Here is a 27,119-nt window from a genome sequence, read left to right as displayed (position 1 = left end):
CTAATCATTTGTCTTTTGTTTGCATGTTTCCTTTCATTAGAGTCTCTCTGCCTTTTCTACTTTGAGGTACTTTAGTTGCTATGGAAATGATACCATCAGCAGTAAGGGTGGAGTTTAGTGACATTTACAAGAGCAGGATAAAGTATATTTATAGAATGTTTCAAAATGTATATTGCAGTTTGTGAAATATAAGGGTCTGAAGCAGCTTTCATGACCAGGTATGTTGTACAAATCTAATATATATCCCAGTCTGGTAGTCATCTTTTTAGGTGTTGGCTAATTCAGCAACCTCCCTACTTAGTCTGTCAACCATTATCGCTCCAACATATAATTTGGCACCTTTTATTTTTATTATTCATCAAATCTATCTGAAGATTTCTATGCTAAGTTTTATTAATGACAATAGCCACATTTATATTCAATAAGATAAAAATATTTAAGACGGGTTATAAACCCTCCTGCTTTAGGACATAAGCCAACAAGTAATTGATGAGGGTGAGGGAGGCGCTCTCTTTTGAGCTGGTTATTCTATAACTGTTTCTGCTGGGAATCTTCTTCAAAAGCTTCTTGTGCAGGTCCTTGCCAGAGACAGAATCCTGGGCTAAAACAACCACTGGTCTGATGCTGTATTGCAGTTCCTGTGTTCTTTGCCAGATCCTCTAAATTTGCTTAGTCGGTAGTACTACTGTTACTATAGTTAATACTTGGTATTGATACAGTGCCTGCCATCTGATGTTTTCAAAATGCATCACAATATTAAAGACTTGGATTTCAGAAGATGCCTGAAGGGAAGTATTATTAACCCCATTTTACAGATGAGGAAACTGAGACATGGAGTAGTTAAGTGATTCTCCTAAAGTCACACAGTCTGCTCAGATCTGTAAGCTCCCAGTCCCAAGCCATTTACTCAGCCTTTCCATACTTCTAGACTGGAAATCACACCACTTTCAGTATGATCAGTACCTGGGAGTACTACACTGCAACTTTGCAATTACTTGGCTCATGGTCTGGAAATATGAGTCCCATGGGTGAGCCTTGCAAAGCACCATTTAATAGTGACATATGTTGCAAAAAGAAACATATTTCTTTGTTTCTACTTCCTTGGCCAAATACCTCAGAGTTGGTTGCAAGTAAATTTAAATTTGCCCACACTTGTAGGGGTTCAGTGGTGAAAATGGGAGCAAGATCTATTTTTGTCCTGCAGCTAGAACAAAACATACTGAATGTTAAAGTTGGTCTGACAATAGAAATAGAGGCAGCATGAAGACACCTGCTTGGATTACATTCACCAGGCAACATCACAGCACAAGCCCTCTGCAACTTACTGCTTTTTACAGAAAATTGTTTTAGAGATGCCAGGGATAGCTATATTGTTAGTAAATACAGGCAGCAGAAATACAAGGAGGTTAGGGACATGTGTGTTTTTCAAGGACAATGCTAGGTTCCAGCTTACTGGGTGCTCCTAGGATCAAAGCACTGAGCTACAGAACTACTATTTAAGCTTTACTAAACATGCTTATTTTGCCAGAATACTCTCCTTATGCTGAAATCTCATAGTCTTATCCAAGAATGCGTTGGACTCGGTATAAAACGTAGGATGGATTCTTGGGGTGCATTCTCTTCTTTGGTTGCTCCAAAGCAAGTTCTGGTCAGGACTATACAGGAGCTGTTTTAAGGATATTACAGGCACCATCTCTACTGCCACAACACGCTGTGCCACATGTTGCATACAGTCAGACTGTGACTATCTTATAGATACACAAATCTTTCACAACTTTTTAATCTCATGCAGCATTTAAAGATGAAACCCTATGAACCAATTTGTTAGAGGGATCACTCTATTGTAGGTACTTACATGACCCCTACTACCATAGTACGAGTGCCCTACAATCTTTAATATATTTATCCTCAGGATACCTCTGTGAAGTAAAAGTATCATTATCCCCATTATTTACATGGGGAACTGAGGCACAGAGCGACTAAAGGCTCGTTCCACAAACAGACTTTGGTATCAGGAGTGGCCCTTGCTATTTTGCCAGTCAGCTGGGAGGAAAAAATTACACATCCAGCCAGAGTGGAGTAGAACAAAATAAAAAGGCAGACTAGCAAAGCAGCTAGGCACCCCCTTAAAGTTGACATCCAGGACATCCGCCCCTAGAATCAGCCCCACTTGGCATTGGGACACTGAGCACTGTGACACGTACCTTTTAGGCACCTTGAAAAATCACTGGACTCCCACAGAGGCTGAGTTAGGTGCCTAGTCTACTTGTACAATGCATGGAGGGAGAAAAACAATTCACAAAAGCCAGCATGCTAGGCAGAGAGCCATTTAAAATACCCAATGGGAGCTGCTGACCCAGAGGGGTGCGTTCTAAATCCCACCCCTCTCACAGAGCTAGGTGCCTAAGTCTGGGTAGCAAGGAGGCACCTGTCTCAGCTTGCCATCCACCAACAGGAATCTCTTGCCTATGCTGCCATTTCCCTTATAACTTTTAGCCCAGGGGTTAGAGCACTCACCCAGTAGGTGGGAGACCCAGGTTCAATTCTTCCCTCACCTGATGTGTGGAAAAGATTTGAACAGGCATCTCCCACACCCCTCAGCACTTAGCTAAGCACTGAGCTATGGGATATGCTGACGTGGTGCTCCTTCAGTCTCTCCTGTGAAAGCTGTTTCACTTTGGCTACATCATTAAATAGTTGTTGGAGCCAGGGGCACTGGACACTGCCTCTCCCCTCTCTCAGATGGTGCCCTAACCACCAGGCTACAGAGTCATTCTCACTCTCCCTGGCCCAGCGAACACACCTACCAGATCAGGCCATGAAACACCATAGGCAGGTTTGAGGATCCTACTAGGCCTTAGGTGTGACCCTGGTTCCCTGGGAGGTAAAAACTCCACAACTGAGATCAGCAGAAGCAGCACTGAGTGAAAAGGTCATTACACACCCATTGCCTTAGGACTTCTGACAGCAGCACCCCCAGCTGGCTGTTTGCTGAGGGAAAGGAGGTAGGTGGAGAGCTGAGAAGGAGGCTGGAGGACACTGTGTAGGGAAGAGGCAAGAGACAGGGGGAGATTGATTGTTTTGGGGAATCACTGAACTCTGACTAGGTATGGGTAAGTCTTCAATGGCAGGTGTAGAAAGAGAGCAGGAGTGTATGGGCACATATTAGGTGAAACCTGGGATGAATAATCAGGGCCTGAACTAAGTGTGTATAAAAAAAAGCAAGTCAATGGAGTTACACCAATTTGCAGCGGCTAAGGTTTTGACCCTACAATTCTGTTACACATCCCCAACCATGTACACTTCAGCACAGCCTCCCATCTCATTCTGACCTACCTCATTTTCCCCAAAGTAGGTGCTGCTGATACCTCTACACTTCACCAAATTGCATCTGTCACTTCAGCACCCAATCCTGTCTTGCAGATGTCTTTGAAGGAATGGAAACTCCAGGCCCCTCCTTTCAGGAGCTGATGTCAGCAGGGAGGAGAGGACAGGAAGAGAAGCAGAACTGACCTGCTTGTCCCAGACTGGGGGAATATTTTGTGGGTCCAAATGATGACTCTCTCTCTTTCTGCAGAGTCCATTTGTTCAGCCAACATCCTCAAAGGTATTCAGCACTTGAATGCAGGAATCAGGTCAGGTTGCAATGATCTGCAGAGAAGTGTGGGTCATACATAGGTGATACACATTGGTTCCCTACTGGTGTGGGGTTTGCAAGCCCCAGCAGAGCATGCTGGGAACAGCAAAACGCAGTATGATTTTAAAAAAAAACACCATTCACACACACACCTCTAGGGGCTACATCTAAATTATAGAGAGAAGTAAATCAACAAAACAAAGTAAAACTTCCTGAAGCCAATTATTTTTAGAAGCTTAATTAGCTGTCAGAAAGCTGCTCCTTGCTTGCCTGGCTGTGTGGGTTATGACACAGGAAAGGCAACACAGCTTTGGAAAAGGCAGGAAAACCAGAGACTTGCACAGTTGACGGGGCCTAAGTTCTGCTTTTTGTTTTGATTTTAAAGCATTTTAATTAACAGTAGGTTTGTCACTACTTTAACAGAGGGGTCCTGAGTCATAAAAGAGCCTTCAGCTAAACTGAGCACACATACAAAACCCTAATCCAGGTAGTGTTAAAGTTGCTGCCACACAACAGTCTTCTTGAACCTTTCTGGTACATAGGACTTCAAACCCCTAAATGTTAGAAAACCAGGTGAGGCTGAGTTAAGATCTCCCTCCCCCAAAAAATGTTAATGCTATAAATAAAAACACCAAATCAAGTCTGCCCAGTTAAGTGTTGTTTCACACACAACCCACCCTTAACCTGGCTCTCTCCCAGGCAGAATGCCTGCATTTTGTATCAGGCTTTTGGGAGTGGAGAATTTTTCTGTTGCCATTTGCACATGGTTAGAGTGAAGATTGTGCTGTGTGTGAAGCACCTTACCACAGCTTTTCCTTGTGGGTAATCTGGCCTTTCCTGTCACACTAACATTCTTCCTGGAGTTTTGTGGGGAGATGGCCAGGATCTCAAAGCCAGAAAGGAACATTGTGATCATCTAGTCTCACCACCTGTATAACAGGCCAGAGAACTCCCCTGAAATCATTCCTAAAGGAGGTTTTAGAAAAATGTCCAATCTTGATTTTAAAATGGTCTGTGATGAAGAATCCACCACAACTCTTGCTAAATTGTTCCAGTGGTTAATTACACTCTCTGTTAAATTTTCACCTTATTTACAGTTTGAATTAATCTGGCTTCAAACTTCCAGTCACTGGATCCTGTTATACCATTCTCTGCTAGAGTGAAGAATCCTTTATTAAATCATTGTTCCTGTGTAGGCACTTACAGATTGTAAGCAAGCCACCCTTTAGACTCAAAGAGAACATTATCACTGAACAATGTTTTCTAATCCTTTAATCATTCTCTTGGCTCTTCTCTGAACCCTCTCCAATTTATCAACATCCTTCTTGAACTTTGGACAGCAGAATGGACACAGTATTTCAGAAGCGGCCATACCTGTTCCAACTACAGAGGTAAAATAACCTCTCTATTCCTACTTGAGATTCCCATGTTTACAAATCCAAGAATTAAATTAGTGCTTTTGGCCACAATATTGCTGTAACAGGGCAATCACCCTCTTGAGCTTTTCCAAGCAGTGAGATGCAGTATTATAGTCCTTTTCTCACCCCTGGCGCCCCTTGAAGGCTGACATTGGTAGGTCTTCAGTGGCTTGACCCTCTAGTAACATTACCAAGGCTGAATGAACTCCATTGGGGGGTACCAAAGAGTGCGATAACTAAATGGTCTATTTTACATTGCTAACATCGTCAGCCCTAGCTCCGGGCCCTTAAAATTCAGCACTTTGTTCAGGCTCCCAGATAAGCCCTGTCCCCTTTTGGGGTTTATATAACTTTACCTGTGGGGGAACCCCAGACCCATCCACTATGCCAGGTTCTAACCCAGGGACCCTGCACACAGCAGCCATATACTGTTTAGTCCCATCCATCATTGTGATTTCTCTAGGCTCCTTCCTACCATGGCTCTTATTTGTAGTCCTGGCTCAGGTTCTTCTCTAGCACTAAACTACAGAGGAGCACACTTTTTCATTCCTCCAGTCCCAGCCAGGCACTGACCTGTTAAGATCCTTCAGCTACTTTTATTTGAGCCTGCAGGGCTCTGATTGGCTTTTGCTAGCCCTTATGGCCCTTGGAGAACCAGACCACTCTAGCTCTTAAAATGGCTGCTTTAGGGATGCCTCTCTAGGCAGACCTAGAAGACCCAACTTTACTGCTTTTTTGCTCTCACCTTGCTGCTTCCTGAGGTGGAGTGTAGCGGAACAATGGGGCCTCCATCAGGGAGGCAGGAAAGCCTGGCGCACCCCATCACTGTTGCACCAGGCACTCTTGTTCAGCTGATTATCCACCATGACCCTCAAATCTTTTTCAACCTCACTGCTTCTTGGGATAGACTGCCCCTCACCCCCACCCCCTGGCTGTAAGAATGGCCAACATTCGCTGTTCCTAGAGGTATGTTATTTACCCATATTAAAATGCATATTGTTTGCTTGCACCGAGTGATCCAGGCTGCTCTGTATCAGGGACCTGTCTGCTTCCTTATTTATCTCTCCCCCAGTTTTTGTGTCACCTGCACACTTTATCAGTGATGATTTTATGTTTTCTTCCAGGTCATTGGTAAAAATGTTAAATAGTGTAGGGCCGAGAACTGGTCTCTGCAGGACCTCACTGGATTCAGTGATGATTCCCCATTTACAGTTACATTTTGAGACCTATTAGCTAGCTTTCAACCCATTTAATGTGTGCTATGTTAATTTTATATCTTTCCAGTTTTTTAATCAAAATGTCACGTGGTTCCAAGTCAAATGCCTAATAGAAGTCTAAGTATCTTATGTCAACACAATGCCCTTTATCAACCAAACTTGTACTCTCAGCAAAAAAGATATCAAGTTACTTTGATCCATTTTCCATAAACCCATGCAGATTAGCATTAATTACATTACCGTCTTTTAATTCTTTATGAATCAAGTCCTGTATCAGCTGCTCCATTATCTTGCACGGGATCAAGGTCTATAATTACCCAGATCAGCCTGTTTACCCTTTTTAAATATTGGCACAACATTCGCCTTCTTCCAGTGTTCTGAAACTTTATGGTTTCCTAACATTTGGGGGGTTGAAGTTGTACCTTCCAGAAGGAGGTGGGGAGAAGGCAGTATTGAGCAGCAGTGGTCTTAACTCCAGTGTTTCTTGTAAGTGAATACATATTTAGTACTTTTCTCATAACTCATTTCCTCCAACCCCCTAGACATTTTGCTGTTGTCTTCTGAGTACTTTCCTGTTTGTGGTAATCTTTCTGGGAATACAGTGACCAGAACTGAATGTAACATCCCCAGCATGGTTGCACTGAGTGACCTAATTTTCTCAACCTCAGTCGTGCAGAGATTAACTTTACCATAACAACTGATGCAAACTTGTACTAGCAGGGCAACTTAAGAGAGGACCATGTCAGGGTGGATTCTTGACTGGTCTCAATAGTCAGTCATCTTGCAGACAAATCATACATTTTTGTAGTTTTTCCTCAAAACAGTCTCCCATCCTCTAATGATTGTGCTTATGCTATGTGCCAACTAGTCTTCTCTTGCACTGAGCAGTAAATGGAGATTTCTAGAGAACACTCAGAGGGAAATAGTGTCAGAATCCTGGGACAATATTTCAGTTTTTTGGCAACATTCTGCAACTATATAACTGCAAAATACCAGTACCCTTGAACTTGAAGCCTAGTTGAGAAACAGGCTCCTTAGAAAGTCACTTAGCCTTTCTGTGGGTAAAATTTTCCAAAGTGCCCAAGTGATGTCGGAGCACAAATCCCCCTGGAAGCTAAAGGGGGTTGGCACCTAACTTCCTTAGGCTCTTCTGAAAATCCCAACATGTGCCTCCGGTTTCTCGTCGGTAAAACAGGACTTTTCTTCCCACTTCTGGGTGCTGTGAGGCTTAATTCATGTATATGTGTCAAATGCAAAGAGATCTTCAAGGCCTCATGGGGCAACAGAGCCAGACGCAGTGTAAAATAATCAGAAATGGTGGTTTCTAAAACTCAAAGATCACAAACTGATTAGCACAAACAGTGCCCTTAAGATGAAATTTTACACTAGTGAAGTGTGGTAATCATATACATTTACTGTCCAGTGTATGATCTTGCTACCATAAAAGACCTCTTAATTAGAGCCCCTTGAAAACAAAGAAGTAAAACCTGATTCAGAACCTCCCTGTATAGTTACATACCCAGACAAACATTCATCTTGTCTTCATATTTTCTGTAGTTTTTCAGGTTCTTCAAGATTTTTTTAATCTATCTTTAAAAGGCTACACTACAGAAGGGAACTAGCTTCAGACTGAACAACTTCACTTGTTGGCAACTTTTTATTCATATAAAGACAGTTAAAAGAACAACCTTCCCACTGCTATTATCAGTAGAGCTGGTCAGGAATTTTTCAATGAAATGGTTTTTTTCATCTCATAATGCCAGTTCATCGAAACTGATGGTTTTCAAGGAAATGTATTGGTTTTGATGACAATTTTGTGGGGAAGGTTTCTCTGGTCCTGAGTAGAATTTCTGGAAGAGAGGGAAGAGACCGACTGACCAACTACCCCAGAATAGCCAATAGCTCAGTCGTCAGAAAACTCACCTAGGATGTGGGAGACCTATATGGAATCAGCCTGATAGCTAATTGCCCCAGCAATGTGAACTAATCCTTAAGAGAAACAAGATGGGTGAGGTAATATCTTTTATTGGACTAACTTCTGTTGGTGAGAGAGACAACTGTTTGAGCTACACAGAGCTCTTGTTCAGTAAGGGAAACCTATTGAGAGTGTCACAGCTAAATACAAGGTGGAACAGATTGATTAGCATAAGTACACATTTTTAAGGGACCATTCAAGGTGAAGAGGCCTTTTTCATCCCTCCAGTCATAGGGGAGGAAGGGAGCAGAGGTTGGGAAGAGGAACCCGAGTGGGAGAGTTGTTAGTAGGTTACAGCTTGTTGTAATAAGCCATACATCCAGTGTTTCTATTCAGGCCATGATTTTCAGTGTCTAGCAAAAGTATGAATTTAAGCTCCGAATCATCTTTTGAAAGCGTTATGTAGGTTGACTTCTGGGGGAAGGATGTCACTTGACATCCAATGTTTGGGCTGGGAGTGCTTGCTATTAATATAATGTCCTGGGATCAACACGGCTACAACACCACTATATATACTAATCCTTACGCCTATTAAGCCTCTTACTCATGTCAGAGAACAGCAATTAAACTTAGCTTAACTACATCTGCAGCTAAAATTGTTCCTAACACAGTTTGGTACCTGCCATGCTGGGTCCTTGTGTTCAGCAGAGTTTTTTAGCCACAATTCCCAATAGGTGAAACTCCACCACTATTAGTACATGTAGAAGATGGATTGATGCCATCGCTCAGGTGAGCTTGTGCATTTTTTACCACCAAGTTTGTTAATACTACTCTGTGCACGGTTAGATGACATGATGGTTAAAAACCTGAGGTCTGTCATTGCTGGTACCACTGGTGAAAAAGCGGGAATTACATGTCTGAAAAAGTCTAGTGCAGACACTTTTGGAGACCTAGTGCCCACCCCCCCCCCACCTCGTGCTTTAACTTTTAAAAAACTTTTGCTGTTTCTGTTTATTTGCTCCTTTGTATTCTGGTTTCTCAGGAACTCGAGCATCTCTGCCTAGCTATTCATATTGGACCTGATTTGCCTTTCTCTCACAGTTTGACAGTAGTGTAACCCCACTGCCTTCAGTGGCAGTTTCTCTCCCTTTATACTAATGCAAAGGGAGACTTGTGCATTAAGGCTGTGTTGGACTGACCCAACATTTGTTGCACTGTATGCAAAGTAAAGTTTGGAGACCTTCGTGATTTCTGTAACTGGCTTAGCAGACTTTCAGGGGAAGAACTTGACAACCAGGTATCTGGAGTGGGAGCTCTCACTATTAATATAGTTAGAAGGGGGAGGATTTGGCAGCTGCAGGATGTTGCACTGTTTTATATTTATTCCACTCCAGTAAGGAGGAATGATAAGTGGGGAAGGTGTAGTTCTGTGCTGAAGGGGTTGCAACACTGTGAGTACCCTCGCAATGCACCTTGCTATCCATCTAGACACTTGGCACTTGCCTAGGGCTAGATCAGATGATAAGCCATAACTTGCTGTGTGTTATCATTATTAGTGGAACATTCAATTATTTTCAAAGGAGGGGGGCATGAACAAATGTATATTTATATTTTATCAAATACTGTACAAAACAGAATTTAAAAGTTTTGGGCACCAACTAGTGGCAGCAAAGCAATATGCTCCTTTTGCAATAATGGCTCAGGTCAGAAAACCACACTGGGCAGTGTCCACTGCTGGATTGCAGCAGATGATTAAAACAGGACAATGCTAATTTAAAAGTCATATATTGTAAACTAACTAATTTCTTTGACAATAATCTCATTATTGGAAAGTTTACATTTTATTTATTTTTATCAGTCACTACTGATGTTGGCTGTTCACTTTCTGCACTTCTCTCAGCTTGGCCAATCAAATATCAAGGAAGACAGTCCCACCTTCAGGTCCTCAGCATGCAATGTTTGGGCTGTAAACAATCTAAAGTGATGTTTAGTTGTTTAAAAACAATATATGGGTAGAAACATTTCTATTAGGTTATATTTAACTAGATAGTAGCATCCGACAAAGTGGGTATTCACCCATGAAAGCTCATGCTCCAATATGTTTGTTAGTCTATCAGGTGCCACAGGACTCTTTGCTGCTTTTACAGATCCAGACTAACACGGCTACCCCTCTGATACTAGATAGTAGGGTGACTGCTCTTTGTATGTTCCATCTAGGTCCCCCTCACTCCTGTATCTGAGTACTTCCCGCGCATTAACTGAGTCGCAGAACACCTGTGTGGTAGAGAGGTAGTATATATGGAATAGTGAGACAGCAAGATTAAATGGTGTGCCCAAGGTCACCCAAAGTCAGTGGCAAAGCTGCCTCCAGATTTCCAGTCCAGCAACTTAATTACAAAATCGCCCTTCTTTTCAAATACAGAATGTCCCATTACCTATCTCTTCTAAGACCTGATGCATGTGAATAGGTGAAAAGTATGTTTTCAAATGCAATTATCTTTCATTTTGTGATTTTTGCTATAAATAATACTGTGTAATAGCATTCCTTAAAACTAAGCTTTGTCCTTTATTTCCTTGAGATATAGCTGGTTACCCTTTTGACCGTGTCCCTTTTAAAGAACACATTTAGTGCTTTTCTGCCTGTGTGTATGGGTTAGCGTAAAGGGTTTCTAAAGGAATTTCAAACACAGACATCTAAAACTATCTTGGGCTAAACTGTACAAAACCAGCAATATTTATTCATGTCCAAAGACTCCATTTAATGGTAGCTTCCAGCTTTTCTGTCCCAGCTGAAGCAATAGAACTGCTATTCCTCAGGACGGACTAGCAATTTTGAATTGATTTTAAAGGCTCAATTAGGGGCTACATAACAGCCCCATGGCTAAATTCCCAACAAGATAAAAGTTTACAGCATAGCATTAACTGTTCTATTTCTTTTAGGTCAACTATTGTGAAAGAGGTTATTTTACCTTGAAAAGCAGCCAGACTGGTCCTGAGGCAGCAAAGCTGCAATTCAGAATTAAATAGAGCCTGGACAGTACAATCAAAGTTAAAATTCACATTTAATTACATGCATTAATAATCTTAGAAAAGTAGGCCTAATTTCAAAAACCTTACTTCTCCCTAGTTTTTAGTTTTCTTTTTGTATTTTCCTCTGCTTGGGCAATGAAAATAAATAGTCTAGTCAGTTTCACCATTTTCACATTCTCTTGCACTGGTGAGCTGTTGCAAATATTGTTGTTACATCCATTGCAGGGGAATATATTTTAATCAAAACTGATTCCACTGCAACTTTTTTTTAAATTATGTATCCATTTCTATTGCTACTCTGTTGCTTGCTTTCAAAAATTTTAAGTGGGCCAAAGTACACTTGATAATGCTCCCTTTAAAATGTTTTTGTATTTTTTTTTCACTGATGCAATACAGGATCTATAGTGCATCCAATTGCAGAAAGCTTTTGTCTTTTAATGCAATAAATTTGATCTGTACATAATAGCTGAATTAGCTTTTGCAATTAGTGTAATATTTTATGTACAGGAAGTAACACTTAGCACTACTACTCAATGCTTAACGTTTCATAAAGCACTACTCATGTTAACTAACTAACCCTTGCACCATCCACTGAAGCAGGGTAACACTGCATATTTTACAAATGGAGAAACTGAGACAAAAGTTAAGGATGGGATCTTCATAAGAGCTCAGCACTGGCCTAATTCATATCACATTGCTTCGCAACAGTAAGTGGCAGAGCTGAGGATTTAGAAGTAAGTAGGCCTGAATCCATAAAAGGTCTGAGGTGTTGTAATGCAGAGCATTGCAATGCCTGTTAAGTACCTAGAAAAATCACAGGAACACCACTGCAATCCACAAAGCCGGAGGTAGGGACCCAAGAATGCAACCCACAAAGCCAGCGTGCCAAGGGGAAGCTACCGAAGGCAGCCACAGGGAAGTGTGCACAAAAGGGATGTGCCCTAACTCCCACTCCTGACATAAAGATAGATGCCTAAGCCTGAGCTAGTGATCCATGAAGTGGCAGAAGATGGACGCAAGTGACTCTATAATGAAGTGCAGTGGTGCCTAAACATGGGATTTCGGTGCCTAAATCTGGGGATTAGGCACCCAAACACATTTATGGATTGGGGCCCTAAAGTTGAATCCTGTGCTCCAGCCATTAGACCACACTATCTCTACACTCTAAAGCAGTGGTTCTCAAACATTAACAACCCGAGGAACCCCATTTTGATTTAAAAAATTTCAGACTTCCAAGCCCCCGGCTCAGCCCCAAGCCCTGCCCCCATCCCTTCCTGTCCCCGCCCCACTCCTGCCTCTCCTCTTCATCGCCTCTTTCTGCCCCCCTCCCCCCCAAGCATGCCCCATCCCCGCTCATTCCCCTCCCTCCCAGCACCTCCTGCATGCGCTGAACAGCTGTTCCCCCACAGTGCAGGAGGAGTTGCGGGGGGGGGGGGGGTTGATCAGCAGGGCCCGCAGACCCCCTGGAGTACCCTTGTAGACCCCAATTTGAAAAACACTGCTCTAACAGATACAAAGTATGCTGACTGTATAACAGAGTGGAACCACTAATTTATTTTATTCTCTATTAGATCTGTCAGACATGGGGGTGGGGGGAGCACTTTGCAGCAAACTGTGGACAACAGGTAAACTCAAAACATGGTAGAGAAAATACTCAGATCAAGTCAACCAGTTAAGATTCAATCTTATTTGGCCCCTGTGGTAAAGCATTTAGTAGAAGCTCCCAGGCCATTAAAAAAATAAAGGTTCTTGTTCCTTTTGTGATCAGAAAATCTTTTTGTGGACAAAATGCTGAGGAGCACAGATTTCCTTTAAGATACTGAATGTGGGTTTCGTTGATCCAACCAAAAAGAACAGGAGTACTTGTGGCACCTTAGAGACTAACAAATTTATTTCAGTATGAGCTTTCGTGAGCTACAGCACACTTCTTCAGATGCACAGAATGGAACACACAGACAGGAGATATTTATACATACAGAGAACATGAAAAGGTGGAAGTACGCATACCAACAGGAAGAGTCTAATCAATTGAGATGAGCTATCATCAGCAGGGGAAAAAAAACTTTTGAAGTGATAATTAATATGACGCATAGAAGGTGTGAGGAGAACTTAACATAGGGAAATAGATTCAATTAGTGTAATGACCCAGCCATTCCCAGTCTCTGTTAAGGCCTGAGTTAACTGTGTCCAATTTGCATATTAATTCGAGTTCAGCAGTCTCTCTTTGCAGTCTGTTTTTGAAGTTTTTTTGTTGCAAAACTGCCACCTTCAAGTCTGTCACTGAGTGGTTAGAGAGGCTGAAGTGTTCTCCCACTGGTTTTTGAATGTTATGATTCCTGATGTCAGATTTGTGTCCATTTATTCTTTTGCGAACAGACTGTCCGGTTTGGCCAATGTACATCCAACCCACAATGATACATTTATAGGCACATGCAACAATATGTTCATTATCATTGTTATAACTGTCCTCCCTCTGTTTGTTACACCCCCTTGTCACATCTTGTCTTAATTCAGCAGGAAAGCCCACGGGGGGAATGGCCCCTGTCTGGGTGCTACTGATGTACAAGTAAACTTGAAAACCACATGTCCCTTCAGCATGTTGACTATATTTACTATTGTCCCTAACTGCTGATTTAGCACATGAAGTCTTGAGGAACAACTCTTTTGAAATACTAGATGTAAGAGCATATTTCCTTAATAGCTGGAGGCCACACCATGGGTCGTTAGAAATCGGTAGACAGACAATAACATTATTGATGGGCTGAGTAAAAATATAGGACCAAATAATCAATATCTTTGCTGGTCACATATATACTACAATACAATACTTGCATGTGAAGAAGTATTAGTAGCCTTTGTTGCTGGCAAACCACCCTGACCTTCCCAGATTTTCAGGTATTTAAAAAGGTGTCATCAGGAGGAAGGAGAAAACTTGTTCACCTTAGCCTCCAATGATAGAACAAGAAGCAATGGGCTTAAACTGCAGCAAGGGAGATTTAGGTTGGACATTAGGAAAAAGTTCCTAACTGTCAGGGTAGTTAAACACTGGAATAAATTGCCTAGGGAGGTTGCGGAAGCTCCATCTCTGGAGATATTTAAGAGTGGGTTAGATAAATGTCTATCAGGGATGGTCTAGACAGTATTTGGTCCTGCCATGAGGGCAGGGGAATGGACTCGATGACCTCTTGAGGTCCCTTCCAGTCCTAGAGTCTGAGTCTATGAGATTACTAAATGGGGTGTGGAGGAGGCAGTACTAGCGACTTCCCACCTAGGTGGAGAGATGAGTCCTGGTGTTTCTTTAGTATGGAAAAAAATGAGAACCTCTGCTGTAAAGCTGCCCTAGTGATTAGACTGTGAAACTATACCATGCCATGGTTACTGTGCAACAGGACATGTGCCAGCCTTGAAATTACCCCCAGACTTAAGCCTCAGAAGTATATGTGTACAAGAAATCTAACAAATAAAAGATCAGAAGCAGCAGGTAAATGTCAGATATAGTGTTTTTAAAGCCTCGGATTGTAAGCCTCAGATTGCTTTTATTGTGCAGGCTAAAGACTCAAACAGGGTTAGGTTACATACATTATTACACAGTGCATATGTGCAACAAGCTTGAAGTATCACTAAACTACCAAATCAAGAACTATTGATGTCACCTAAATAAAAAGCTGGTATCATCTTTAACCTCTTTTATACAAGTCAAACTGATATTTCTTTATGTACAGATGGTATTTGTGGACTAGTTAAAGATAATCTAAAAATCAGAGCTTTAATCATAACCCGTACAATGGATAACTTCATAACAGGCACTCCTAGTTTATGTACTTGACAGAACTTCATTATCTTGAAGACCAAAAACTGAGATTTTAAAGCAACTGATATTTTTACTTCTCTCAATCATGCTGTAACAAAATGTACTCCTTACTGAATATAGTGTATTGTATAGGCTCCTTACTGAATGCAGAATGTTTTACTATGTGAAAAAAAGTTAGTGACTTATGGGTACATTAAGAAATAGCAATTAATTGTTTGAAAAATGCTAATTTATTGATGTATTTTAACTGTGTAGCTCCATGCAAGGGTACACTTTACAAATTACGGAACAAGTAAAGTTCTTTCAACACCTTTTTTGTACTTGCATCCTCTTTAATTCCTAGTCAGTATTGTGAAATGAGTTGTTCAGAAGGTAAATTTATAAGGAATTACTTTTAAGAAAAAAAATCTTACATGAATCTAGTAGAACAAAAACATTTAGAAGCTTTAGTTGTTTGAGAACCCAAAGTATGTATTTATCATAAGCAGCATACAGTATCTGCACCAAATCCCCAAGTTATATATGCAGGAGAAGCCGCATACAGTATCTGCATGAAAATCCAAGGAACATTTTAGGTACACATGGTACCTGAAAATCTGTAGCAGCCCCAGAAGTTAACTTAATAAGAATGACAAATGCCCAATGAATTTACAGTTTCTGCAGCAAGGCTAGATGAAGGATTAACAACAAAATAAACAAACATGTTTGAGTGAGCCCTGTTCTCGTTTGCACAATTAAATCTGAACAGTGCATACTCAAATTCAGCACACTAGTGACATCTGCACTATGACACCATCCCAGCAGAACCATGCATTCCAGGAGCCCTTCCCTAGACCACAGAGGAGAAAGCCAGCCCTTTGCCCCTGTGGCTGGCTTAGAGATCCTGACAGTGGTCTACCACCCTGAGATGGTAGGCTCTACTGGGCTGCTATCAAGATCAGATTACATTTATTGTGCACTATCACCATGGTTTGGCTGAATTTTATGGTTGAACTTCACAGGAATTTTATGGTTGAACTTTTTCAGGTTTCTTTGCACTTAATTTGTCATTTCTTAAAGGCAAACAAAATACATTTACTTTAAAAGAAACATTTATTTTCTCAAGTCACACAGTTTTAAACAGATGTAGGACAACTTATTTCACATTTTGAGCCTTCACCAAAGCGCACACAAACTAAGTCACATGTACAGTAAATGTTTTTCTATTATAATTCTTCCTGGACTGAAATATCATTAAGGTGCATAGGCAGATGAAGACTCGCATTTTAGAGAATGGTTCATAAAGCTGTATGAAAAGTGACATGTAAAAACTTTTCATGTTATCAAAGTCTTTTCACAACATAAATGTTAAACAATTCATAAGCTTGATTTCAAAACAATAAAAACCCAGCCACCCTAAATCAAATAGAACGTATTACCAGTATATATTCTTCCAAAAAGATTCCCAGAACTTTAAAATAAGTTTCAAATATATACAGATGTATAACTTAAGTGCTCATTTGTCTAATCTTTTAATCATGCAAGAGTTGCAAAAGGAGAGATGTGTTTCTTACAGAGGCTTTTCTGAAAATGCAGTAAAACTCCTCACTCGTGCAAAGAACAAAGGGGTGTACATCTTGTCAATGTCAAAAGCAGAGACTGCAGTCTCACCAGTAGATCTACAAAGAATGTTACAAAAGTGAGTTACCTTCATCAAATATAAACTGCCATTTAAATCCTTCAATCCTGTATTCAGGGGAGTGATAAGGAATAATCCAGTATTTTCATAATGCAAAGTGTGCACAAAGCCACAGACACACAAGCTAACCTCATATATATAATGCCATGTCACGTTGAAAGCGTGACTTGTATTTTGGCTATCTTCTGTCTATCTAGTATGTGCTTGTATTATTAATAAAATGATGATCAAGATAAGCAATGACATTCCACACTGCATTATACTTTCCATTCCTGATACAGGATTCAGAATTTGGAATACAAGAAGGAGGATATTGCCGTAGTAAAGCAGCCGCAACTAGGAATGTTTAATGTAAAAATATCATATTTGCATGCTTCAGTGAGAATCATGACTCTCTACTACAGTAAAGTGATATCATATCTATTAGCCTATTTAATGCTCACAGAGTTAGATTCCCAGTTATGTTCTCCAGCACATGAGGATAGCCTCCTGACCTATACAAATTGATTTGTGCAACACTGTTGTTCTGCACCAGTGTGAAATTTGCCCGTTGGCTGAAATCTAGCATAAATGGCTATACACCATGTAAGCCCTGTTTGGAGGGTTTAATGGGGACCTAAATGGTGCGTAGCCCTTGTGCTGTCCAACAACTAATAACTCCTATAAAACACAATGTCACAGTGCAAGAGTTACAATCTTTTTAAGGATAACTCAGGTTGAAAATAAACTACTTGACTTCCCTGAAGTGGGATTTTTTTTTTCCCCCCACACCACAGAGACCATCATTCTGCTCATTCATGATCAACTGCAGGGTCACTGCACTAAGAATTAGTCCCTATGCAAACCCGGAGCAGAAAACCTATACATGGGGTAGTATAAAAGAGTTGGGGGGCATCACTCTCTCCCTCACCATTCAGCTTCAGGAACATCTGAGTAGCCAAGTTATGGCAGCTGCTGCTACTATAGTCAACAGGCAAGAGTAGTGACCACAGCCCTCTGTGCCCCTACAACTTGAAGGTCTGGGTTAGTGGGTATGCCACTGGCCATCTGCTCATCTCTCTCACAGCCAGACATAGTAGTTGGGCACATTACTCCACAGCTCACAGGGGGCTGGAGAGTATCCTTGCAGAGGCTCTTTGCAGCATACTCTGCTTTTAAAGCTTCACAAGCCCATAGAAAGGAAAAGGTGTAGCTCTAGAGAGCAGAAGTTTTCCAAAACCTCTGTACTAGGAACAAAAATATTTCTGCTTAGGATTGCCGAGTACAGTAGATCAAATACTATTCACAAATCTTACTAAACTGCCAAAACTCCATGCCTTCATGTTTAGGATACTTTCCCATACTTTACATTGCCAAAAAGTAGTGATCCTATAAGTTCTTAGAATGCTAATAAAATGCCAAACCAAGACCATAATTATTTTATTTTCCAGTCATTTGTTTAAACCACAAAACTCTTAGTACATTTTATCATTGGATAGATGAATGCTTCCGGCCTTATTACACACAAACATATTTCCTTGCTCTTGTTCTCAGTTTAACTTACTTGTAAGTTATGTTACAAGAATGATGTATCCAAACAAGCTTGTTAAATCTCTGGCGGCCACTGGAACACAGCTGTAGTCCTACATGAAAACTGTGCTCTGTTTCTGGTACAGAAACACGGCGGAAATACCTGTATTTGTGGTAGTCAATTGGTTTCTGTACAATAAACACAAAGTTTAGTGACACACAAAGAACATACAGCACTACCATGGTTCATCATAACACTTTAAATAAGCGTGAAGACAGATCCTGAAACAGCAAAAACTCCATGCCTTCATATATAGGATACTTTTATTTACATTGCCAAAAAGTAGTGATCCTTTAAGTTCTTAGAAGGAAAGAGTGATAACAAAATGCCAAACTAAGACCATAATTATTTTATTTTCAAGTCATTTGTTTAAACCTCAGAACTCTTAGCACGTTTTACCACTTCCTTATTTAGCACACATCCTACACTATGTCTCATACATAAGAAACTCTAGAATTAAGTAGTAATATTACTTGAAAAACTGTTTAACATATACCAAGCTACACATGGAGCAGGATTTCATAGAAAATAAAATTTCTCCTCAAACCTCTATTGAGTTTGAAAAACTGAGACTAAGTTAGCTGCATGTACAATACCACAACCCTTGTAATTACTTTGACGCTACTTACTATAGGTATTTTTTTTTCTGCAACATCTGTTATTGAAAGTTATTCCTAGTTAAATTCTTGACCAGGTATTGATTATTTAGATTCTCTTATTTAATGCTGCAGACAGAAGTTTCCTACAGATGAAGGGTGATGTCATAAAAAATCTTTGCTGTTCCTCCCACTTTTTTGTTCTTCCTCTGACTTAATTCTCATGCCACCATCTTGTGAGCTGGGGATACACATCTTTTTAAACTTAGCAAGGCTGTTATAAATTAATACAGGCCTTATGTAGCAATCAAGGTTGGGGAACAGTTGTCAGAAGAGCGCTTACTGGGGGAGAAATGGTGTTTAAGTGTGAACAAAGTCATTTTACAGCAAATAAATAGGCGTGGCACAATAATGTTGATTCAGAGAGACTGCTTTCTTGCTTCAGAAAGGTAATATATTTTTGGAAGGAGACAAGTAAGTTGCTATATTTTACAAGTGCTCTAAAGTCTGGTAATTTATCTGACATCACTTCATGCACCAAGTTCATTAGCGAGTCTCTGGTACAGTCACACCTCCATATGCTCTTTAAAGACACAATTGTGGGGAAGCCTTAAGAAAAAAAAATCCCACTCTCCTTACCCTCTTGTTCTCTTATTGCACTGTATTTTATTTTGGTACCTACCTCTTCCTTCTTCATTAATACAGCAAATACTTTGGTTTGATTGTCTGTATCCTGGGAGAGGCGATAATGGCCAAGCAAGATTGCATCAGTTCTAGAAGGTTAAAGGGATAGTGTCAAGCATGTACTGTTAGGGATACTAGTTTTTATTTATGTTGCAAAAACACCTAAGCATTAAGACTGACAATAGTTGTAAGATCTATTTTTCCTTCCATTACTGACCTGTGTGCCCATTTTAAGATTGTGAGCCTTTGGCACAGGGAATATTTCTGTGTTTTGTAAAGCATCAGGCCTGTTATGGGTGATGAATTATGATGTTCATAAAATTGCTTTTTAGTATTTTTCTTAGGTAGGACGGAGTAGATTGGCTAGTCATTTTTTTTTTTAATCCAATTTCTAGTTATTTTCACTTTCAAATTCTTATGTAATAGCTCAAAACTGCATTGTTTTAGAGATGCAAACACATTTCCACAATAATTTAACAAGTTCATGGGAACATTTCAAGGAGGAAACATCCTCCCTGACCCAGAGAAATGAATATATTTCCTTGATTCCTTCAACTCCTTCCTAGACGTTCACTTCTGTTCAGATAGCCTTTCACTGTTCACCCTCTTTTCCTACTTCCTTGCCTTTCTTGGGGGGGGGGGGGGGGGGGAATAATCCTATAATCACGAGACCAACTGTGCCGGTCTCTTACATCTGTTCACTCTGAGTTTCTCCAGACATTGTCCCAGGCCTTGATCTTACAATCAGATGCCTGATTCCAGAATCGGGGTCTTAAATTGTAATGTCCCTTGAAGCAGGGACTAGGTCTTGTATTTTCCTGTAAAGAACTATGAATATCTCTGGCACAATAGAAACAATAAATGATGTTACCGTTGTGTTCTTATTTTTCCTAAATTTAGAGGCTAACATGAGTTAACATGGTTAAGCACTGAAATAAATTGCCTAGGGAGGTTGTGGAAACTCCATCATTGGGGATTTTTAAGAACGGGTTAGGCAAACACCTGTCAGTGATGGTCTAGATAATACTTAGTCCTGCCCTGAGTGCAGGGGACTGGACTAGATGATCTTTTGAGGTCCCTTCCAGTTCTGTGATTCTATGAAACATGCCTTTTTTTCTGCAGGGTGAAAAACAAGGAGTGAGGCAGACAAATGTGCAATTTCAACATACCTTGTATTTTTAGTTCGTAAACGAGGAACAATAGATTGAGGATCTTCAGGAGTTGTTAGCATCATTACTTGACCATCTGGGAAGAATCTCATGTATCTGCAAAAATACAATTATACAATAAAAACCTTGAAAAAGTAGTAGACATTGTTTTCTCAGAGGATCCCTTCACAGAAAGGTATAGTATTAGAGGTGCTAATTCTTGGCATTTAAAAACAGATTTTCACATATTTTCAAAAGCATAGAAACAGATCATCAGAAACCAAAAGACCTGGTTTGGGAGACCACATGATGAAACTAAGCAGACTTTTGCAAAAGCACAGAAGTTAAGAACTTCAGAGGAGGAATACAGAAAAGGAGCTACTGACCAGAAGTCAAGATGAACCTTATATAAACTTTGGGAAACTTCTTCCTACTCAATACCCACTGCGATAAGTATAAATTAGCTCTTAACTCATATTAATCTGAAGAAGTCTGTTTGCTGGTGCTTTTCTACCTTAAGTATCAGATTTGAGATGCTAAGATCAGATACCAAATCTAGAAAGACAGGCTGATACTTTCCACATCATATGAATGATTATGAGATTGACTGGTATCCTGTAGCTCATTTTAGACTCAGGAGAGGACAGCAGAGTAGAACAATTAGCTATGTGAATAGTGGAATGAGAAGACTAAGAAAGGCAGTGAATGAGTAACTGGAAAGAGTTCAAAGGCAGATTTAAAAAACCCAGCCTTTAAATCTACTTGCTTGGTTATGAGAAAATTTAAAAGGTAATTTTTATTTGATCTCATTTTTTTCTTTCTGAGCACTATTTTGATGGACACAAAGGAAGGAATGATTTGGGGAGAGGGAGAAATCAGTGGCATCTTTAAAGCTCTAGTTTTACCGACATGAGCAGAAGGTGCATCTGAGGAGGAAAATTTGTTTCTAAACCTACCTCTATTGATCAGATCTAACAGTATTCCTTATGGCCTTGACCCTGGAAATACTTACACTTAAGTAACTTTACACACTTGGCATTCCACTGAGCTCAACTGAACTACTAGTGTTTGCAGTATTGAGATCTATATTTGAATGAACAGTACTTGAAGAGAGGGGGAAATACTTCCCTCACTCAGTTTACTACAGTTCTACCTGTAATATTCCACTTGGTGCCATGCTCTATAGAAACCATCAAGAGACTGCTCTCCTTGACGTATGTATGTTGTCTTGCTGATGTACACACCTACAGAAATGAAGCAAATAAGAAAATATGTACCTAAATATTTATTTAAGCATCTTTTAAGTGTATAAACATACAAAATTAAAAATTACGGCTGCATAGGTTTTCAGCTACATTTTTATTACTTAAAGAAGAGAAGAAGTTTCTTCTAAACGTGATGATATACATATTCAAAACCCAACTGAATTCAGATAAGGCCTAACATTTGTGGCACTATATGATTAGACAGAAATAAAAGATTACCCAACTTTTTTCTGGCAAAATCATACATAACAATGAAAGCAATCTGATTCCAAAAATACTCCTTACCATCAAATCGAACACGGGGCCTTTCCAGAAACATTTCTCTCCAGGAGGCATAAGGAACAAGTTTGTTACAGCTTCTGCCCCAAACCCTTAAACAAGCTTGACGCCAGATTTCAGGATCCCTAGTGAAGATATAAAAGCAAAACCCATAGCTTTACAGCACCTTGGTGAATTCCAATATTAAGGCACAAAAGACGAGTGGGGAATTTTAAGAACGTAGTGGTAGATGGGGTGTGGATAGAGTTAAAGGCGCTTTTCTTAGACTGCTTAATTACTAAATAATTAAACCACACAGAACTTGGAATCATTGAGGAGCTAGAAAGCCATTTTCTCATCAAAAAGTACAATATATGACGCAGTGACAATACAGCACAGAACTCTGTGTGTGTGTCAACCTGGCATTGCTTTGTGATGTCTACATGGTGATCACAGTCAGGCTGCTAATATTTTAGGACTCAACTCCATCTAACAATATGTCCTCTCTTTTGTGAGCAAAGGTTCTCCTTGCTCGTAAACATCATTTAAATATCACCAAAACATATTAGCTTATATTAGACTAATTGCTTCTATCTATCCAAAACTTTACACCACAAACATCATTGGTGTATTCCAGCACCTGATTAGTATTATCAGGAGTTTAATCTGGGACTACTCATGAATAAATAGAGCAGGATTTAGCCCAATATACAGATGTAACAGCCTAAAAGTAAAAACATTTTCTTAATACAGGCAGCTTTCCTCTATGGATTCACTACCAGTCTTTATATACCAATACTAATAAGACCAACCTCTTATATAGTGTTTTTTCACCAGCAGATCTCAAAGCACTTCACAAAGAAGGTCAGTATCATTATTCCCATTTTACAGATGGGGAAACTGAGGCATGGGAAGCAAAAAGACTTGGTCAAGGTCACCGACAGGCCAATGCCAGAGGCAGCTATAGAACCTAGGTATCCTGAGTCCTAGTACAGCATTCATCTATGAGGCAGGGTTTTTACACACAAAATTGCCCAAAAAATACATTTAACTGTTTATATAGCTAATATACAGTCTCTGCTCATGTTGTTAAGGTAAACAAACTGTATTCTCAAGAAAATGACAATCTGATTAAGATAAAAAATTGCTGGTGACATTTAATTCCCACACGGACTTTTTCTACCTAAATAAATGTCTACAGCTATAATCTTAGTCTTTAAACTGGTTATAAGTACCAGATTAAGAAAAGCTCCTTGTTCTCCACCCAAAAGAACAGAAGGTGAATCTCTCACTCTATGGATAACGTTTCAATTATACCTGGCACAAATGTAAAATCCTCTGCAGACCAGAGATAGCTGCTCTAATGACCTTAGGTCCAGATCACTGGAAACCACCCATCGAAAAATGTACATTAGCACTTCCATAGGCAGCACTGTGAACAGAAAATAATTAAGTGATCACATGGTAAGATGATGATAATCAAAGAAATTATTTCCCTGATCCTATTTTTGATAGCTACCAAAATCCTGTTTTTCACAGGAAATTAGAGAACAAGTTTGACTGGGAATAATCAACCAAATACCTAACATAAAAATACATAATGCACTATAAAGAACTTCACATAATATACAAATGTAAAGACACAACATGGTAACAAAATATTTTTTAGATGTGGTCTTGAAGACAAAGCTACATATCTTTACAGGGCACAACAGGTATATCACTGATTTTATGAAACAATGGTGCTCCAGCGGCTTTAATGTACAGAGAGCTCATTGCGCACATCACACATATAAAGTAACATTTTATTTCTTACACAACGTTTTACATCTTGCGTGGAAGCCAGGATGTGAGTCACTGACTTCAAAAGTTAAGTAGGTTCAGGCAAGTCAGTACTTGGATGGGTCACCACTAGGAACAAGTATAACCTGCAGGAAGTAGTGCTGCTGAATCAATACTGTATCACTCCTCCCTCTGTCAGTAATGAGCCAATGGGACCCAGGTGTCAGATGGTATGGTACTGTTGAGGACCCTTTCCAATGACTTTAAACATAAATAAATCAAGATCCTGACCAAAGTTATTGACAAGTGAGATACTAGGAAAATTCTCATAACAGTAAAGGTAAAGTAAGAAAATTTGGGGTTTTTAGCCAGTATTCCATCTACTTGCAGTCCAGCTCCCTAAATTTTCTCTGCAGTTTTAGCTGGATATAATCATCTTTACTACTTAACCGTTACTGTTAAGAGTGTTGCTGTATGCTATTAAGCAGCAGCTGTTTCTACTGCATGGGGCTGAGTGATTCCTAAATAACCTTTACACCTATTTCACAAAAGACAAGTGTTAGATTTATTCAGTGCTCTGATACACTTTTTAGTAAAAACAGCTAGAAAAGTGTAGTGTTCACTAGTAACAGATGCTGTAGTTAAAGCTACAAAACTGTTTCTATTGAATTATAACTGTTTTTATATGTTGTTTTTTGGAAAAAAAGTTCTTTTGAATTGAAGTTTTTGGATATTTGCTCTCAGCTCTAGGTGACTTTTTTTTTTCCTGGAAAATCTGGGCAAACAGCATTTAGCCATTTGAGTAGTGGGATAGATGGGGGGGGGGGGGGGGGAATACTTATGTTATGTAGTAGAAGTCTGATCTTCCCCTGCTGTCTCGCACCAAGAACTAATTATCACTCCTCCCCGCAAAAAAAAAAAAAAAAAATCTGTATGCTACTGCCATCCTTGATTAGTCTAGCGTTCTCTCATTCTCTGGGTCTCACTCACATTCTAATTTATTTCTGTATGCTGGACCCTAGTTATGGAAAACACAACAGAAATACAGCTAGAGCACTCTTTGCTGGCATTTCAGTGTTGTAAAGGTAAGGAAGTAATGTCAGTTCAGGGCAGAGACAGTGTCTTATGTGTTTACAGCATCTTGCAAACACACACACGCGCGCACACACACACAGTTTTAAATTGTCTTTCACATCCAGGCTGCTTTTCTCCCTAGGCCAGTGGATCTGTGACTGCTGCAGAAATGATCAATAGTGATCCTTCACCCGATTAACAAATGGATTACAGATCAAGATTTTAGTGACTTTCAACTCTACTACAAGCTGAGCTGAGCAGAGCAGCTGAATAGTAAAATGCAGAAATATCATGGAGATTGAGGGTTTAGCTACACTTGCAGCGGTACAGCGCTGGGAGTTAAAGCTGTCTTCATACAGCTGTGTAGGGAAAGCGTGGCAGTGTGGCTGCATTTGCAGCAGTGCTGGAAGTGGTGCATTATGGGCAGCTATCCCAGTGTTCAAGTGGCTGCAACGTGCTTTTCAAAAGAGGAGGGTTGGGTGGAGTGTGACAGGGAGCGTGGGGGAGACAGAGAGAGTGGATTTTTGGAGCTGACACTGTGTCAGCAGCTGCCTTGCAAGTTATAAAGACTTGAAGATACACAGCTGTCATAAACAGATAGCTAAGGGTTAATGTCTCTTTCACCTGTAAAGGGTTAACAAACAGTGACCTGCAACACCTGACCAGAGGACCAATCAGGAGACAAGACACTTTCAACCAGTGGATTCTGGGAAACTTTCATGAGAGAGCGCATCAGGCAGGCCAGACTAACTGTTAAGGCCAAAAAGTGTCAAATAGGCCAAAACAGAGTGACTTACCTGGGACACCAGGTGGGTCGAGGAACCATAAACCCCCTACAGGCCAAGGTGGATGCTATCCAAAAGTGGTCTTAGCTATCTGTTTATGACAACAGCACCAACCTTCAATCATTTTAAAAGTTTCGACCCCTTCCCCCACCCCTCTCTCATTCACTAAATGCAAATAGCCTTCAGACCACATAAGCAGCTGCTCCAAAACGGACCCCATCCTCCCTGCGGGCTGCTGCTTTCCTCAAGAAAACACTAGCTGTGGACATTTATCCCCCTGCCTGCATCATTCACAGCAAACAGTAGCTGTGTTTGTTTTTAGATAAGCAGCTCCAAGAGCCCCGAGTTCACAACAAAACCAAGAGAGGCATCACAACAAAACAAAGAGTGTTTATCTTTACTTAAAAAGCATTATGGGAAGGTTCCGGAGGTCAGTTACAGCATAGTAAGATTAATCACGGTTTACACTGGCTCCCCAGCACTGCAAGAGCAGCGCTGTTCTCTTTATTCCTCTCGTAGAGGGAGATATAGCGCTGTATGTGCCTTGCCAGTGTGGACGGGGAGTAAGTTACAGCACTGTAAAGCCACTACCACTGCTGTAACTCTCAAGTGTAACCAAGCCCTGAGGAAGAAATACCAACAGGAGAGGAGGGCTTGGGGCTTTCCCCCACTCAGCCTGGGATATATACGGTATACAAAGTGCAAGCTTCCAAATTCTTTTGGCAAAAAATCAAATAGAAAAATGGTCTAAATGGTCTGAGTTAAACACAGAAGACAATAGAAACAGTGCCAAAGTTCTGAAGTTCCATAAATTTACTCTATTTTGCTTCCGTCGAAAAGTAGTGAGGCTAAGATTTTCAAAAGGTGACCAGTGATTTTGGGGAGCCAGAATGAGATGCTTCATAGGGGTCTGATTTTCTGAAAGTGTTGAGCACCTACCCACTGATAGTCAGACCCCTCCTTAGATGTCAAGCTGGGTGCCCCAAAATGGAGGCACCCAAAAATCACTGGCCATTTTAAAATAGGGTGGCCAGAGTTTTTTAATGTGCATGTGAATGGATTCATTTATAATAACAATTGTGAAAAATGTTTGCTTTCACTGAAAGGAATCTGATACTCTCCATCGGCAAATATAAAATATCCACTTCCCATAAAACAAATCACTTTCATTCACATAACTGTAGCAGACTCATGTGTACCAGAAAATGTGAAAGTGTTTCATTTTTCCAAACACAAATCTACTGTTAAGAA

The 27,119-nt window shown here is 40.3% G+C and overlaps 1 protein-coding gene across 3 annotated transcripts in view; it reads right to left on the bottom strand.

Annotated features, from left to right (window-relative positions):
* Positions 1–14,733: 14,733 nt before the first annotated feature.
* FBXO9 (F-box protein 9) overlaps positions 14,734–27,119 on the bottom strand; it is a 49,992-nt gene continuing 37,606 nt past the window's right edge. For all 3 annotated transcript variants that reach the window (XM_030555603.1, XM_030555606.1, XM_030555605.1), the window contains 7 exons: positions 23,545–23,659; positions 22,255–22,373; positions 21,858–21,948; positions 20,726–20,821; positions 19,555–19,645; positions 18,250–18,404; positions 14,734–16,686 (listed from right to left, as the gene is read on the bottom strand). In XM_030555603.1, coding sequence (XP_030411463.1) covers positions 16,578–16,686; positions 18,250–18,404; positions 19,555–19,645; positions 20,726–20,821; positions 21,858–21,948; positions 22,255–22,373; positions 23,545–23,659 — 776 coding nt within the window. In that variant the 3' untranslated portion in view covers positions 14,734–16,577. The remainder of the gene's footprint in view (positions 16,687–18,249; positions 18,405–19,554; positions 19,646–20,725; positions 20,822–21,857; positions 21,949–22,254; positions 22,374–23,544; positions 23,660–27,119) is intronic.

The sequence above is a fragment of the Gopherus evgoodei genome, chromosome 3, assembly GCF_007399415.2.
Source record: "Gopherus evgoodei ecotype Sinaloan lineage chromosome 3, rGopEvg1_v1.p, whole genome shotgun sequence".
Classification (NCBI taxonomy): Eukaryota; Metazoa; Chordata; order Testudines; family Testudinidae; genus Gopherus; species Gopherus evgoodei.
This window is presented reverse-complemented; position numbering and strand designations above follow the sequence as displayed.